The 15343-nt window shown below is 39.0% G+C and overlaps 4 protein-coding genes across 4 annotated transcripts; all 4 read left to right on the top strand.

Annotated features, from left to right (window-relative positions):
* The first annotated feature begins 31 nt into the window (after positions 1-31).
* On the top strand, positions 32-2293 carry LOC144478147 (fat body protein 2-like). Its single transcript, XM_078195880.1, has 5 exons — positions 32-149; positions 240-346; positions 723-896; positions 1153-1307; positions 1867-2293. The coding sequence occupies exons 2-5, from the start codon at positions 305-307 to the stop codon at positions 1979-1981; spliced, it is 486 nt and encodes a 161-aa protein (XP_078052006.1). The 5' UTR covers positions 32-149; positions 240-304; the 3' UTR covers positions 1982-2293.
* A 2281-nt stretch (positions 2294-4574) lies between these two features.
* On the top strand, positions 4575-7236 carry LOC144478150 (uncharacterized). The gene is made up of 8 exons (XM_078195882.1): positions 4575-4705; positions 4837-4951; positions 5401-5527; positions 5628-5731; positions 6038-6214; positions 6395-6540; positions 6607-6766; positions 7095-7236. The coding sequence occupies exons 1-8, from the start codon at positions 4575-4577 to the stop codon at positions 7206-7208; spliced, it is 1074 nt and encodes a 357-aa protein (XP_078052008.1). The 3' UTR covers positions 7209-7236.
* Positions 7237-7946: 710 nt separating this feature from the next.
* LOC144478146 (15-hydroxyprostaglandin dehydrogenase [NAD(+)]-like) lies at positions 7947-12621 on the top strand. Its single transcript, XM_078195879.1, has 6 exons — positions 7947-8161; positions 8930-9056; positions 9855-9961; positions 10136-10309; positions 10859-11016; positions 11648-12621. Exons 1-6 carry the CDS (start codon positions 8066-8068, stop codon positions 11781-11783), a joined length of 798 nt encoding a protein of 265 aa, XP_078052005.1. The 5' UTR covers positions 7947-8065; the 3' UTR covers positions 11784-12621.
* Positions 12622-13622: 1001 nt separating this feature from the next.
* Positions 13623-15231, top strand: LOC144478148 (15-hydroxyprostaglandin dehydrogenase [NAD(+)]-like). The gene is made up of 4 exons (XM_078195881.1): positions 13623-13730; positions 14344-14442; positions 14852-14978; positions 15164-15231. Exons 2-4 carry the CDS (start codon positions 14347-14349, stop codon positions 15229-15231), a joined length of 291 nt encoding a protein of 96 aa, XP_078052007.1. The 5' UTR covers positions 13623-13730; positions 14344-14346.
* Positions 15232-15343: the final 112 nt, after the last annotated feature.

The raw sequence follows: 15343 nt of genomic DNA, 5'->3' as shown, positions 1-15343 counted from the left end.
ACGTCTTTTGCGCATCGATTTTCAGGTTGCTGTGTGCGACATCGACGTTGACGAGGGCGAGAAACTGGTAGAAATTTTAACTTCATACTACGGAAAGGACCGTGCGATCTTCTGTCGGTGCGACGTCACGGATTACACGCAGTTCGAAAGTACGTAATCGCGAAACGTATCGTCGTTCAACTACTGCAATCAATTCGTGATAACCGATGGTAACCGATGGCGAAATCGTTTTATTCCAGATGCGTTTCAGAAGACAGCCGCGACGTTCGGTCAAATCGATATAGTTGTAAACAATGCCGGGATCATGAACGATCGGTTTTGGGAGCTGGAGGTCGACATTAACGTCGTGAGTACTCGCGGGTTCGTATTGTTAACCCTTTGCATTCGAATGGTGACTCTGAGACACCAGTAACATTATTCTATTACGTTGCAAAATAACTTTTATAACAATAAAGTTTAGATTCAACAAATTGTTGGGTAGCGAAACTGTTGCTACGAGTCGCAAAAATAAATTTCGTATGCATGAGTGCACTTTATTGCATACCATAGAAGTACTATGAGCCAAAATAATTATTCAACATTTATATAATTATTTCACATTTATATAATTATTTCACATTTATTGTTAAAATGGCTTCGAGTGCGAAGGGTTAATCGTAGACGTATCGATAGATGGATCAGTAATATCTCGAGTGTACCGTCTGTCTCAAAATGCGTTTCAGAACGGCGTGATCCGCGGAACACTGCTTGCTCAACGATATATGAGAACGGACATGGGTGGCCACGGCGGTATAGTGGTTAACATTGGAAGCAATATCAGCATCAACCCCTACCCCAGTGTTCCAATCTACTCTGCCACCAAAGCGGCCATTGTCAACTTCACCAGAGCGTTCGGGGTAAATATCATCCCCCATCGTACTGAAAAATTTCAACTAAAGTTTAATTCAATTATTTATTAGAAATATTTTTGTAATCTCACAGATTCTAAAGATAATATATAATATATAGTAATATATAAATAAATACTATGTAATATATAGTAATATATAAATAAGTAATATGTAATATATAGCAATATAAAAATAAATAATATATAATAATATATGATGAATGTCTCCGAAAAGTATTTCACGTTGTTGTTGTTGTTTGCAGCACCAGTACCACGTGGACCTAACCGGCGTAAAGGTGATGGCACTGTGCCCGAGTGCGACGGATAGTAACTTGTTAAAGGACGTCAGTAAACAGCTGCTCTGGTTACGATACGAGGATGCCTGGCATTGTGACATAGCCAATTCCGTGCCACAAAGGTAAAAAGAACGTCAAACAAACCGTGGCACAGCTTTATCTGCCGCCCTAGGCTAGCGGAGGCAATCACTGTGGGGGGTAGCCAATTACTGTCTTCTGTTCACGTTCAAGAATAATTAACTTTATGTTTATCGTATATGACGTATCACATTTTCTTACTTAAATTCAATCAATTATTTATTTGCTAAAATTAAACACGTAACATTCGAAAGTTCTTGGAACATCACAAAAATTATTTCAATATTTTATTTTGTAGTTCAGTAATTTATTTATTGTGCGCAATAATTGAATCAATATTTCGCTCGATGCGTTAATTACTTTACACGGTAAATAAATTTATTTCATATTAATTATAGCATAGAAAAATAAAAAAAGTGTCAGTCACATCTAACTAAAATGCAGGCAATTACTATTAACATTTGTTAACACACTTGCACGTCCACTTGTATTTTAAATATACAAAGCGTGTAATTTTCAAGTTCTAGACCTCCCAGATTTATTTATCGTTAGTTAATATTTTCCGTAGCGTAACGTTTACGTTAACCATCGCTATAATTCCAGTGTGGAACACGTGGCAAAAGCGTTGGTGCACGTGCTGACAACCGGCAAGAGCGGCAGCGTCTGGCTGGTCGAGGAGGACCAGCCGCCTCACGAGCTCACCTTCACGAAGATCTAAGAATCGACGTGGCTCCACCCTCGCTTGAATACAAATAATCATGCCGTACCATAACTGCGAATGTACCTTCATTATACTACCGGAACTAAGCCGAGTCCGCTGCGAGGAAACGAGGCGTCCGGCAGCGGACGAAACCCGCCCCCTCCCGAGGAGGGAGCGTATGTCCCCCGCGCCACACCAAAGAGCAAAAACGGCGCAGGATTTTGTACACTTGGCGAGAACACATTTTTTGTACATTGTTATGCGTTCCGTATTACACTTAAGTAGACGTTTAAAGACCTAGGCGGTTAACTCCGACGAAGCAATCCACGAAGATGATCCTCGGATCATCAATCGGCTCCAGTCTTTCCTCTTGGAGTCGCCGAGTTTGATAGAAGTAGACAAATCTAGGGAAAGGGGATCTCCTGGCTGTGGTCGCCGTGGACGTAAAAATTCTTCTTCGATGGACGAACCGAAAAGGTACTAGAGTCGCGGCATGGTTTCGCGAACTAAACGCGAAAGCATAAACGGCTGTTTACGATAATATGCTAGAAAAAAATTAGGGGCACCGCTATTTGAGATTGCGTTTACGAAAATTCTTGCTCGAGGAGGCTCACTTCTATGCTATTACTGTCGCTCGAGGTAAGCTGCACGATAAAATACAATTATCTAGCCGCGAAGTGAAAGGAGGAAGTAAACAAACAGGATGTTTACTTCGAGATTGCGATTCAAAGAATGTTGCGCGTTTGTCTGATAAATTTAATGCTCGATTTGGGATCACGACCTCAATTTACATATTTCCGTAGAGGATGTTGACGTGCACGACTCGCGTGCGATTTAATTCGAGAAACGGTTGACCACGGTTACCGCAGCCCGAGCAACACCGATCGAAGCGGGAGAGAAGCGTCTCGAAGCCATGGGAAGCGGAAGTAACGCGCGTTTTTTTTGGACCATCGACAACTGCTGTGCCGTTAAGACTCAATATTTCGTAGGCTAGCGCTCGCAATTGCGTTCACCACAGGACTAGTTTCCACGCATTCCGTCAGCCATTACGAAAAAATCGTTTCACCACGGAAGAAAAAAAAGCACTCGACTTCTCGTTGTTCGACCGCGGTTTTATACACTGCCAGATGTTGACAAACAAGGTTCAACGATCGTACGATTTTTTTTGGTCCGCGTGAGAATCGTCGTCGACTAAAAACGAACAACGCAAGAAAAAGAAAAAAAAAAAAAGAAGGAAAAACACCGCTTCCGTTCATCTAAATCCACCCATCGCGCGTTCGTTAAAGTATTATCGAATCAACGAAACGAGAGGAGAGATAACAAGAGAGATAACGCGAGACGAGTCCAAAACATTGTCCACGATTACACAACACAGACGCGCTCGTAATTTTTATACGAACTTTTAGACGGGGATTCGACCAATGAAAGAAAGAAAGAGAGAGTGAGAAAGCGAAATAGAGAGAGAGTGAGAGAGAGAGAGGAAACGAATAAACGTAGGTTTAGTTATACAGAATCGAGGCCTAAGCCCGGTTGTCTTCGGCGCACAAAACACAATTACGATATATTTTAATCGTCCATTAATGTCGGTCGACCACCCGATCTCTCTCTCTGGTCGCGGTCACGCGATCGGTATACGATCAAGATCGGCGCGATCGAGGACGCGGCCGGTGAGAGATCCCGCGGGATACTCGGAATCGAAGGGCAATCGCACATTCGAATATAACATTACGTAATCTTAATCGACGCCCACGGTCGGTAGCTAGTGGAAATTGTTGGTTTTGTTATGATTTGCTCGGAATGTATGTTGCAAGCCTAGTCAATAAAGTGCATAGCTTTTTAAAAAATAAAAAAAAAAACGGAAGTCGAACACGCTATTCTTGGAACCCGCAATAATAGCAATAAAATATAGTTTCGCAACACTCCAGCCGGATCTTTTCTTTCGCCGAACGACCCCCTGAAACTCTGCCTCCAAATCGACTGCCAACATTTTCACAAAATCGAAGCATTTAATTAATGAAACTGACACTCGAAAATATAAAAGTAATCACAAAGAATCTTTCGCGTTCTAAATATGCTAGTAAATTTCAATTTTACAGCATCCAACTTGCTGAAAGAATGAAACTACGCAAATTTTGGTATTACACAAAAATTAGCATTATTATAAATGTGCGTAATACGGCTGACGATAAAAACGGTGTAAGTAATTATAATTATCGTGTAAGTAGTATCCTGTAATCGTGGATCCATTCGTATCGAAAACAAAAGTCGTCATGTGATTGCAGAGAGCGGCGAGCAGATTGATTTTCTCCTCTTTCGTGCTCGAGCATCGAAATTCCTCGTCCGGCGTTGCATTCTCCAAATACGTCGATCCGATTGGAACGTTTTCGTGTACGCAGGATCAATTACGCGATCGTTGAAAAATCGTTTCCAGCATGTTAACACGATACGTAACCTCGTTCGTCTCCAACCTTCTCGCGGGAAGTCCAAGGTAAGCTACTCGAACGTGACACTTTCTCTCGCGACAGCCTCGTCTTCGACTTGTTTAGAGTCTATTTTGTTTGCCCATTGCCTCCCTTCAAAGCAAAAACTGGAACTATTGCATTCCCATAGAATGTTACGGAAAATCGAGCTCCGCCGGTTCCATGAAACGACAGCGGCGCGACAGAAGAAAAAGAAGAGCGGCGGTTGGTTCTGGAGAAACAAAGAACCGGAAGGACCGAAGATAATCAAGCCTTTCGACTGGTAACTGTATTCTTGACGATTCAGGATAACCGAATGGCTTTTCATGGTTTTGATTTATATCGTTTACGAACAATTCGACGGACTATTGGGAGGACATAATATTTCAATGATCTTTTATTTCACGATCGCAGCGCTGACTCACCGAAACCGATTATCGATCCTCGGTGCAAAGTCGCGGTTGTGGTTGGCGGCGCCGATGGTTTCGGTTTCGCAGCGGCCGATCATCTTTTATGCAGAGGCGCACGAGTTAGCATTTTTCGTTTCCCATAGTTTTCTGGACGAGCAGCCTCGCTCGCGTCGCGTCCAAGTGAACAGATATCGTTTCCCGCCGAAATACGCCGACGTGCAAAGGGCTCGCGAATCTATCAATTACCAATACTCAAATTGCTAGAGCTTCGTGAAACAAGACCGTAAAACGATGCACCTGAGTACGCATTAAACCTGAAAGCCTCGAATTTTTATCTTCGAATAAACAGTGAACATAGTAATTTTTTAGATATTCTTATAATTTTTATATATTTATTTTATTAATTTTTTATATATATCATGATTTAAAATGGCTCCAGATAAATCATCACACGATTTTTCTCCACGGAGTTTTCGCTATTTAAATGTTGCAATTTAATGAACGTTCAACTCTGCACGTCGACGTAAGTTCGTGCAAGATACATAAACAAGTTGTTAAAACGCCGCAGAGTGTCGTGATAACGGATAATGATATCGACGAAGGCAATCTCGCGGCGCAGAGGCTCTGCGATTCTTATGGGAAAGACCGGGTACATTATATGGAGTGCCACGTTCAAAGTCCCTGCCAATTCGAAGGTTCGACACATTATCAACTTCTACATCCGTTAAACGTTTCACGGTAAAAATGGTTTCTCGGATATAAATCGTGGAACCTCGTTAATTGACAATTTTGCAGCTATACTGAGCCAGGCGCGTGTCAGATACAAAGACATAAACATTATTTTCAACGATCTCGACAAAGATTGGCCGCTGACGTCCAACAACACGGGAAAGGAGGAGGTGCGTAACAGGTCATTAGACTCCAGTAATTGATATCATTTTAATTTCGTCTGGGAAAACGAGAACTCGAGAATTAACCCTTTCCACTCGAGTGGCGCCTCCGAAGCGCCAATGAAAATTGTTATATAATTAACAAAATAATGTAGACATTTGTTAAATTATCTTCTGTTGAAAGCATAACAGTTTTACAAATATAGCAAATTATACTAAGTACTATACATGAAAAATGGCTTCGAGTGCAAAAGGGTTAATAGGAAACGCGAATAAATATTATCTCGTCGGGTGAACGACGTAAACACTTTTCAGAATAACACGGCGAAGATGATGCGGGTGGAGATGAAAATTCTGGGGAAGGAAGGCGGCGGTTCTGGCGGAGTGATCGTGAACTGCGCGAGCGTTTATGGGTTCATGGGGTGGCCCGAGGACCCGTACCCCATTTATTGCCGAAAAGAACCTGTGATCGAAGTGATGAAAGACTTCGTGGTACATTTAATCAAATGATTGCACCTAATGACGTCGCAGACAATTCCGCGTCGTAGGAATATGTTTAATGAACGTGACATTTATTTTTCTGATCAATCCTTTATTTTTCTGCTGGATGGTTTATTTTCCTGCTAAAATGTTTATTTCTTCACTCAATCGTTTATTTTCCCGACGGCGCAGGAAGATGCCAAAACGAATCAGACCGGCATACGTCTGGTAACTCTGTGCCCATCGACCAAATACTTCAGCGAGATAGGATTGCCCGATTTCCCGGAAACCATCCCTAACAATCGAGTCCCCGGTGTACCGCCTTGCATACCGACCACGTGAGTAAATATCGATAACCGTCGTTTGCAGACGAGCAAGGTTTTAAAAATGGCTACCGTGGACAGGAAACATCAAATAGGCCCGGCGCTAAGCTACGTGCTAGCGTGGGCGCAAAATGACAGCGTCTGGCTGGTAGAACCAGCGACCAGCGTCCATGAAAACCCTCGATTGATCCATTTTCCCAAGGAGGGCGAGAAAATCGATCCGTCAATTTACGAGAAATCGGTAAAGTTAATTACTGTTTCGAGTGGCAATAAATTGCAGCGATTTATAAATTAAATAGTCGAGTTAAATAACTAGAAAGTTTCGCTGATGCTTTAAAGCGTTGAGGATGCGTTAAAAATGCATTAAACGCTGAGTCGACCGAGTTTTAATATTTTTAAAGATAGCGTTCCAGTGCCGCGAAATAAAGTATTTAATAAAAGAAAAAACGCATCTTTTAATATATTTAAAACGATTCAGATTGTCGAAAGAATTTTGATCGGTAAAAGTGGCAATCTTGTGCATCGAATGTAATTTCTGTTGGATTATATGGATACTTTACAAATTGCAGCCCTGCGGTATCATTCCGCCACCGCCGTGCGTTGAGTCCTCGAAAATGGCTCGGTCGAAGTCTTGCCCCAAAATAACAACAGTCTGCAAAAAGGAAGTTTCGCAAAAGAAATAAATCTCTCGGCGAAAGCTAAGAACGCGTGAGTGTCGAATGTATCGTTATAGAAATTGATATAAATAAATTCATTATTACACGATATTAAAATAAATTGTCCATTATTAACTGCCGTAATTTATCGAGTATCAAGTCCACGCAAGTACCTGCCTAAGGGTGATCAACGAGTTACAAGAATGAAAACTGAATTAAAACCATCCCTCTCGTTTATCATTTATACCGACCAATCATTTGCTACGAAAAAATCCTCACAACTTTAATTTTCAAAATAAATGCGGAATCGTCTCGTTTCGATTATCGCTGATCATCGCGTCGACTTTTCCCGCAGAGAAATTCGCGAGAGAAAATCGAGACAGCAGAACGGGGCCAGTCGGTTGCAGAACGATTTAAACAAGGCGCTCGGAAAAGTTCTGTCAACGGGTAGTCGGCATTCTTTCGACCTCCGGCACACCTGCGCGCCGCGCGTCGACGTCGAATGTTCAATCGATTCGCTGGCTTTCCAATCCGAGCGCATCGAGATTTGAAACGCACATCGGTAACTCAATAAATCGACAGAAATAAACGGCCTCACGGAGCCGTGTTCCAGCTACCTCGTGCCCGAATTTTTTCGCGAACCCGATCCTGTTTACCCACGGATCCGCGGTCACATTATCCGTCAGATATCCGCGAGACATTCAATCCCCGGTACGATTGATTCTCGTTTTCTCGGATTTCATCGGCGGCCGGGACCACCGTGATCCACGCTCCCGCGAATATATTCGCGAACGAGCCTCCCGCGTGAGCGGTCGCCGAAGTCGCTACCGAATCCACGTTTCTCAACGGCGGGCCCGTTATCCTGATTCTACGTCCGATCGATCATGTCGAATATCGAGGGTAAAGTCGCGCTCATCACCGGCGGGGCGAACGGGATCGGCTTCTCCACTGCACGGAAACTCCTTCGAAACGGAGCGAAGGTACCCAGCGATAGCTTTGCACACTCGAAATCGTCAGGCCACCTCTGACAAATATCAAACTCCATTATCTTCTTAATCGTTCACGATGTTATTCGGCGATTTTATCTGACACAATTTTTGAAGCACGGCAGACCGGCACCGATAGTAACAAACTTGACTTTGGACTAATACACGCGGATACTATATTACATATTGTTTACGTAGAAATGTTAACTATCGATTTAAAGCAAGTAATGTTTACGTTATTAACAAAGAATCGAGATCTTATTATGGAAACATAAATTAACAGTTACATAATATTTTTCTTATGTGATTCTAACTATTAAAGTTTGTTACTATAAGAAATAAAAACATGTTTGTGTAATTAATGCGTGTTTGTTGTTGCACATAAATTAACTTGATTATGTTTGCGTAAGCAGCTGACATGTAAACGTCATCAATTTACTAATAGCGTATATATTAATGTCTGATTTCAAGGATAAGAATCACATTAAATTATCTTTAACACTTTAACAACAGGGTAATTAAATCCACTAATATTCTTATATTTTCATAACATTAACATTACACAATATTTATTTTTATTTTATTTGTTTTATTAATCGCGAAAGGTATGTGATATTTAAAATGTTATATAATAATATTGGTGTAAAGTTTGACAGCATAATTTAATCATTAAGCCTCAACGTAGTATAAAAGTGAGAATGATAGAGAGGCGTTTTCTTCAATTATGAAAAGCTTCTAATATATAATCAATCTTGTTTTCAGGCGGTGGCTCTGTTGGATCTGAGCGATTCAGGTGGCGAAAGCGCGGCCGCCGATTTGAATAATGAGTTCGTGAAAGATTGCGCGATTTTCGTACCCTGCGATGTCTCCAAGAGCGAAGAACTCAAAGGTATTCATTGTTTCATTGTGTCGCGAACAGACCATTCACCAAACTTCTTATTTATTCAATTTTCAAATAAATTCGTATTTTTTGCAATTTCGTATGTGTACATTGGGGTGATTCGATTTTTGATAGTTTCTAATCTTACTCCCTAAATTATAATACTTGTGCGTGTATGATTAGTGTGTGTAAAATATAGAAGCATATTGTAGTTGTATTCAACAATCTTGTATCGCATATATATTTTTGCAACACGTAGTCCTCGTTATTCAAAAACGTTTGACGATATTTTTAAAACAACGAAAAATTTAATAAAATCACCAAAAAATTTAAAAGACTGCTTCCCACGGATACCACTTTTTCACAGCGAGTGCCACAAGGTAGCCAGGCAAAACAAAAAGAACGATTGACCCCTGTACTTAAAGAACCGTAAACGTTTCGACGATTAGCTTGCGTGATCCGACAGAAATTTTGCATGCCGCAGAAATTTTGACGCACTTCACAGGTAGCTGAATTATCCAAAAAATGTAAACGACTATTTTTAACGATAGCAGGGATAAACACGCTTAACGGATTATTTACAAGCACAAGTTATCTTGTTTAGCTGAAATGTAATTTTAGATATCCGCGATAGAAACATCGCGCGATAAGGCGCCGCGATAAATTCTACAAAAATAGAGAGAAATGAAGTAACTCTTAGAAGAAACATGTTGTGCATTATTTTTACGAGTCATCGGGTCTTGGCAATTCAACTCTAGCCTGTGCCACTATCTTTCTAATTATCGCGAAACATTTTATCTTTCGCAGACGCGTACAAGAAAGTGATCGAGACGTACGAGACGTTAGATATCGTCGCAAACATCGCCGGCATTATGGACGACGCTGATTGGGAGATTATGGTGGATGTTAATTATGTAAGCCCTACCTCCTCGTTATCGCTGTCGTCGTGTACTATGACAACATTGAATGGCTGTAAACAACGGAAAATACATCCAATGATATTGTTTCTTATCTCGACTTTTATCATTGCTTTCTCGTAAGAATTACAGGCGGTGATTCGACACGATTTTGTTTGTCCTCTCGAACAGAAAGGAATCGTGCAGAGCACTATCTTGGCCTTGCAAAACATGGGAAAGTACAAGGGTGGCAACGGCGGCATCATAGTGAACATGTCGTCCGTGGCTGGGCTCGATGGGATCCCGATCGCGCCGATCTATGGGGGAACGCAATACGCGATCGTCGGATTCACTCAATCGTTGACGGTGCGAAGTAAAAATCCGCCAAACATTTTCTCCGATACAAACAAATAAATTCGTGCCGTTAATAGTTACATTTATAGTGTTACTATCGCTGCGAGCTCAAAGTCTAAATTACCAACATTATCGCTTCAATATTAATTTCCGGCGATAAAATCGTCCAAATAGCTATCGTGCATGAAATATAAAGTACATTTTTTATCGCTGAAAGGTATCGCATTTTCAATTTAACTTTGTTACAATGAATATTCTGAGCAACGATAGAGTTTTGTCACTATGATTTCCTATGTATTGTCGTGTAGTTCTTTAAATATTAGATATCTATTGCGGTGAATAAAATAAATAAATTAAATAAAATAAATAAGATAGATATAATAAAGATTCCTTATTGCAAATATTGTGACAATATAAAAATGTTTACGGCGAAACATTACGGCGCGGTTCTAAAAAGATCTGTCAAATTTTTCCGATATAGAAGAAACGTTAAAAATATTTTTTATAAAACCATATATATATATACATATGTATTTAAACATATTTTATAAATGTCTACAGCACTATTACGACAAGACTGGTATACGTATGCTGACAATATGCCCCGGACTCACCACAACGGCTATGGCGGCCAGATTCATGGCTACCAAAGAACACGCGATGGATCTCCTCGACGAAGAAACCGCGGCCTTAGCGATGGCGCAAATGCAGAAGCAACCGTAAGTAAAGAAAAGATATTGATTTTGTTTATTCCAATCGGGTCCTTTAATTTATTACGTATCGCGGAGCTGGATACACAATGTTTGCCTTTTTGGAAGCCATACGAAATCGTGTATACGATAACAAAAATTTTTATTTGTACGACGACATAGAATTGCAGATTCTGTTATCTGTTCGAAACGTTGAAATAACCTTGAGAATAATTATTATTTTCCAGAGTTTTTAATCTGGCGGATAATGTTTACAATGTTAATTAATTACTTTCTCAATTTTTATTTTGAAAAAGCGGTATATGCCGAGATACTTTATTCAAGTTCAATCTTTACCTTTCTATATTTGGATTTGCAGGGAGATCAAATTTGCGTTTATACGACAATTGAATTTGACACCGTATTTAGTAACTTGCTCTATAAATTTCACTCTTATTAATAGATTGCTAAAAAAGAAAACATTTTAATTGATCGTATGTCTAGATTAGTTGCAGTCATTAATTATCTGTAGCAGTGATATTAAATTTCAAATCGGTGTCAGAGAAATTAGTAACACCTAGATTCGATAGATTATTTCAATTATATACATGGTTAATGTACGCGTGGTTAATGATGCCGTCATCGACGAATCTGTTGGCAGGCCGGAGCATGTGGCGAGCGCCATAATACAATTAATCGAGAAAGGGAAGAACGGCGCGATTTTCGTCAGCGAGAACAATCAACCACCGTTCGCAGTCGAAGTGCCAAGTTACGCCACCCTGAAGGCCCCCGTTTAATTGTCACAGAAAATGTGAAACTGTTCCTTCTCCAAAAACGAAACGAACAACGAAAAATGCTGACCGCTCTCGACGCTATTTTATAAATTCTCGAGCATCGTTAACACACTTGACATGTTGCAAATCCAATTCGAAACGGATCCACATTTAATCTGGCCGTAGTCAGTATTGCTCAATGACGATGAACGAATTTCAGACATTTTGCGAAACCCTACAGAGGATGCGTTCCAAAAAGTAAAAATCATAAAGGCTCGTTTTCTAATGATAAGATTGTGTAGCGTAAAGATTTCGCGTTGTCACGGTTGAAGCGTCAGAATCGTATAATTTTTGTAATATGTAATTTGTAGGAGAAATTATCGATAGACTTGGACAGAAATAGTCGAGACACCCTTAATATTTATTTTTACAATGTTCTATCATTTAAACAATGTTCTATTATTATTATCGCCTGGTAGAGAACTTGAATGAAACTTTTAGATAATGAAATGTATTTGTATCAGAATATTGCAGAAATAAACATTCAGATAAAAGATACATTGTGCTAATTTATAACTGCTGCTCGTATAATTAACGATTAAAACATTAATATCAATCGTTAATTATCATTAATGAAGAGCACTGGTTACGCAATCGTTAGTCGCTAATAACGACGAGAAATTCTATTTCAATTACGAAAATAATAACTGATTAAAGATTGCTTACCACGTGTTGTTCATATAATATTGGGACTTGCTAATGGCGTCGTAATTATATTTCAACTAAATAAGAGAAGTCATCAATATATTAAAATGTAAAGGTTTCTTAACGTAACGATTAATAAAAAAATGTTGTATTATTACGTTTGTATTATTTCAATCATTGGCTTCGGCCATTCACGGATCAAATGTCGCGAAAGTGTGCTATCTTAAATTTTTTCCCAGATAATTACGATAGTTTAACATTAGCGAATACTATGTAGACGCCACGACGCAACACGACAGCCATATTTAAATATGGTATACTTTCGAAGATGACGCCTTCATGTTTCTTCAATAAATTCTGTGTGTAGAAATACGCAGTTCGGGACGAAACTGTAGAACGTGTACAGAAAGCGAAGTAGATACTGTCTAGAAATTTTATTTTCATTCATTTATTCATAACATTGTTGATAACATTGAATAAGAGCTTACTGCACGATTTTACTCGACCCGCGTCACTGCGATTCCTAGAAAATCAGAAAATATTGATCATATGTTAAAAACAGAAAATATTCTCCAACTTACAATATCGTAGAATATCGTTGGAGGATAATTGCACGACAACGATAACGCAAAAAGGTGTTATAAAAGGAAACTATACAAAATACTACAAGGAATGGATGGAAGTCGTAAATAAAGCGAGGCTGGTGGCGAAGCATGTTGCTAACAGATGAAACAAGTTTCGCCAATTATAGACATTGTGGTAATAAAAAACTGCCCTATAAAAACGAGGAAATACAATCCTGGAAAATTTCAATTCGCAGCGGGATTAATAACAAGCAGAAATTACGTATAATTCTTATGACTGAATGAAAAAAATGTTAAAAATGAAACTCCGAACGCATATATCGTCGATTGTTTGTTAAAACCTTTGGTCGAAAGAGACAAATGAGCATTTAAATATAAATATTTATCGTTCATTTCTCCTTTGCTTTCTTGCACTTTCGAAAGAAGAATAATAAAATCCTGTTATCGCATAGCTTTTTCTTTAAGAGAGATAAGTATTGGCGTGTTGTCTTACGTATGACATAATTCGTTTATTCCCGATATGTATTCCCATGACGAATTTCAGGCGGTACCGATCTCCTTTAAATTATCGTGGCCGCGTTGGCCAGCATTCACTTTTTGAGCTCACGTCGTGCTGTGCGGATCTAATTTCAAGAGCTCGTCGGGACCACTTCGCTGAACGGTGATTATTAACTTAATTTTCGTATGTGTCTAATTGTACAGTGATTTATTACCGAATATACGGCAGACTTTACTGAAAAAGACAGGGATTACTTAAAAGTTTAATTTCTTCTTTAAACATTTTAATTCGTGGAAAGTAATATATCGGTATTATCAAATGCTGTTCATAATTGCATAAAATTTATTAATTATATTCTAAGAAATATTTGCGCATTAATTTTAATTTGAAAAATGTAAATAATTCTTCTTCGAGCATTTTCGTTTTAACGCCAAACCTACCAAGCTGATCATAAAACTTGTTTCGCATTGTTTTAAAATTGTTAACATTATTAACAATGCTTTCATAGAGAATTGTTAAATTTTCTTAATCGAAAAATTCGATATAATAGATATAGACTGCTCACCGTTCCAAAGCAACATGCGTTAATTATTTTTACAGCTTGCCAAATTTTTTAGTGTTAAATTACTTTGTTTAACTACAGTTTTAGTGGCAAATTATTATTGACTTGCTTCGGGATGTTTAGAAATTCAGTGTTTACTGATAAATGTCTAAAGTGCGCGTTCTCCCTTGCTGACCGTCGTCGAATCTTCTTGATGAGAAATCATTGCAATACGATCTTGTTGATTGATTTCAGACCATGGACCAAATCAAGAACATGAACGTTTTGATCACCGGAGCCGCCTCAGGTATCGGTCTCTCTTATGCACAGCACATGTTGAAGAACGGAGCTAAGGTAACACTTTGCAGATTTCAGCTAGTTTTAACCCCGTATCCTACCATTTTCTTTACAATTACAATCATTTTATGATTACCTTGTAATTTCATAGAAGAAAAAGAATTTTTATAGTCATTGTGCGTTTACGTCCACCTGAATGTTTAAATATTGTTGGAATGGAACGACATTCACACTTAACTGTTTATTACTAGAAATCTCCGCCGCGAGTCTGACTCGTTAAAGCGCGGCAGAGGATTCAATCGACGATAGTGAATAGTGAATTCGAGTAAAAAGGAGATATATTCAGTGAATCAGTGTAATGAAATTTTCACCGAAAAAGTTTGAAATTGTCATAATTGTTAACCAGCATAGAAACGTGATATCTCGAAGTCTATGATTTTCCAAAATGTTTGTTAAATTTTTTCAGACTGTCGCCATCCTCGATCTGCCAACGTCTCCTGGCGCGACCAGCGCTGCCAATTTAGAGAAGGAATTCGGAAAAGGCAAGGCCGTGTTCTTCCAGTGCGACGTGACAAACATCCAACAGTTCGAAGGTACCGTTTAATTTTTTAAATTAATGTGCATGCAAATCTCCCAGATAATCATCCGAGTAAAAATAGTGAAAGCTTTAATAGAAGATAGTGTTTTATTGGAACAGTGCATATGAGCTAATAGAAATATCTACCAATTGAGAATGATAAGATAAAGCTACATTGTGATATGTAAATTGTGTTTATAGATGCAAATTTAGCTTATCATAGAAACTTGACTCACATTATGGAGATATATAAAAAATATTTGGAGTGAGATTATTCACGTATGACTACTTAATCACATATACTTATGTAATCGAATCAGAATAAAACGATTATACAGATAAGAGTTATGAAATGTCTCCTGTTTTCGTCCAAACAAATTA

The sequence above is a fragment of the Augochlora pura genome, unplaced genomic scaffold, assembly GCF_028453695.1.
Source record: "Augochlora pura isolate Apur16 unplaced genomic scaffold, APUR_v2.2.1 APUR_unplaced_8880, whole genome shotgun sequence".
NCBI classification, from domain to species: domain Eukaryota; kingdom Metazoa; phylum Arthropoda; class Insecta; order Hymenoptera; family Halictidae; genus Augochlora; species Augochlora pura.
Note: the sequence above shows the minus strand (reverse complement) of the source record. Positions and strands in the feature narration are given on the sequence as shown.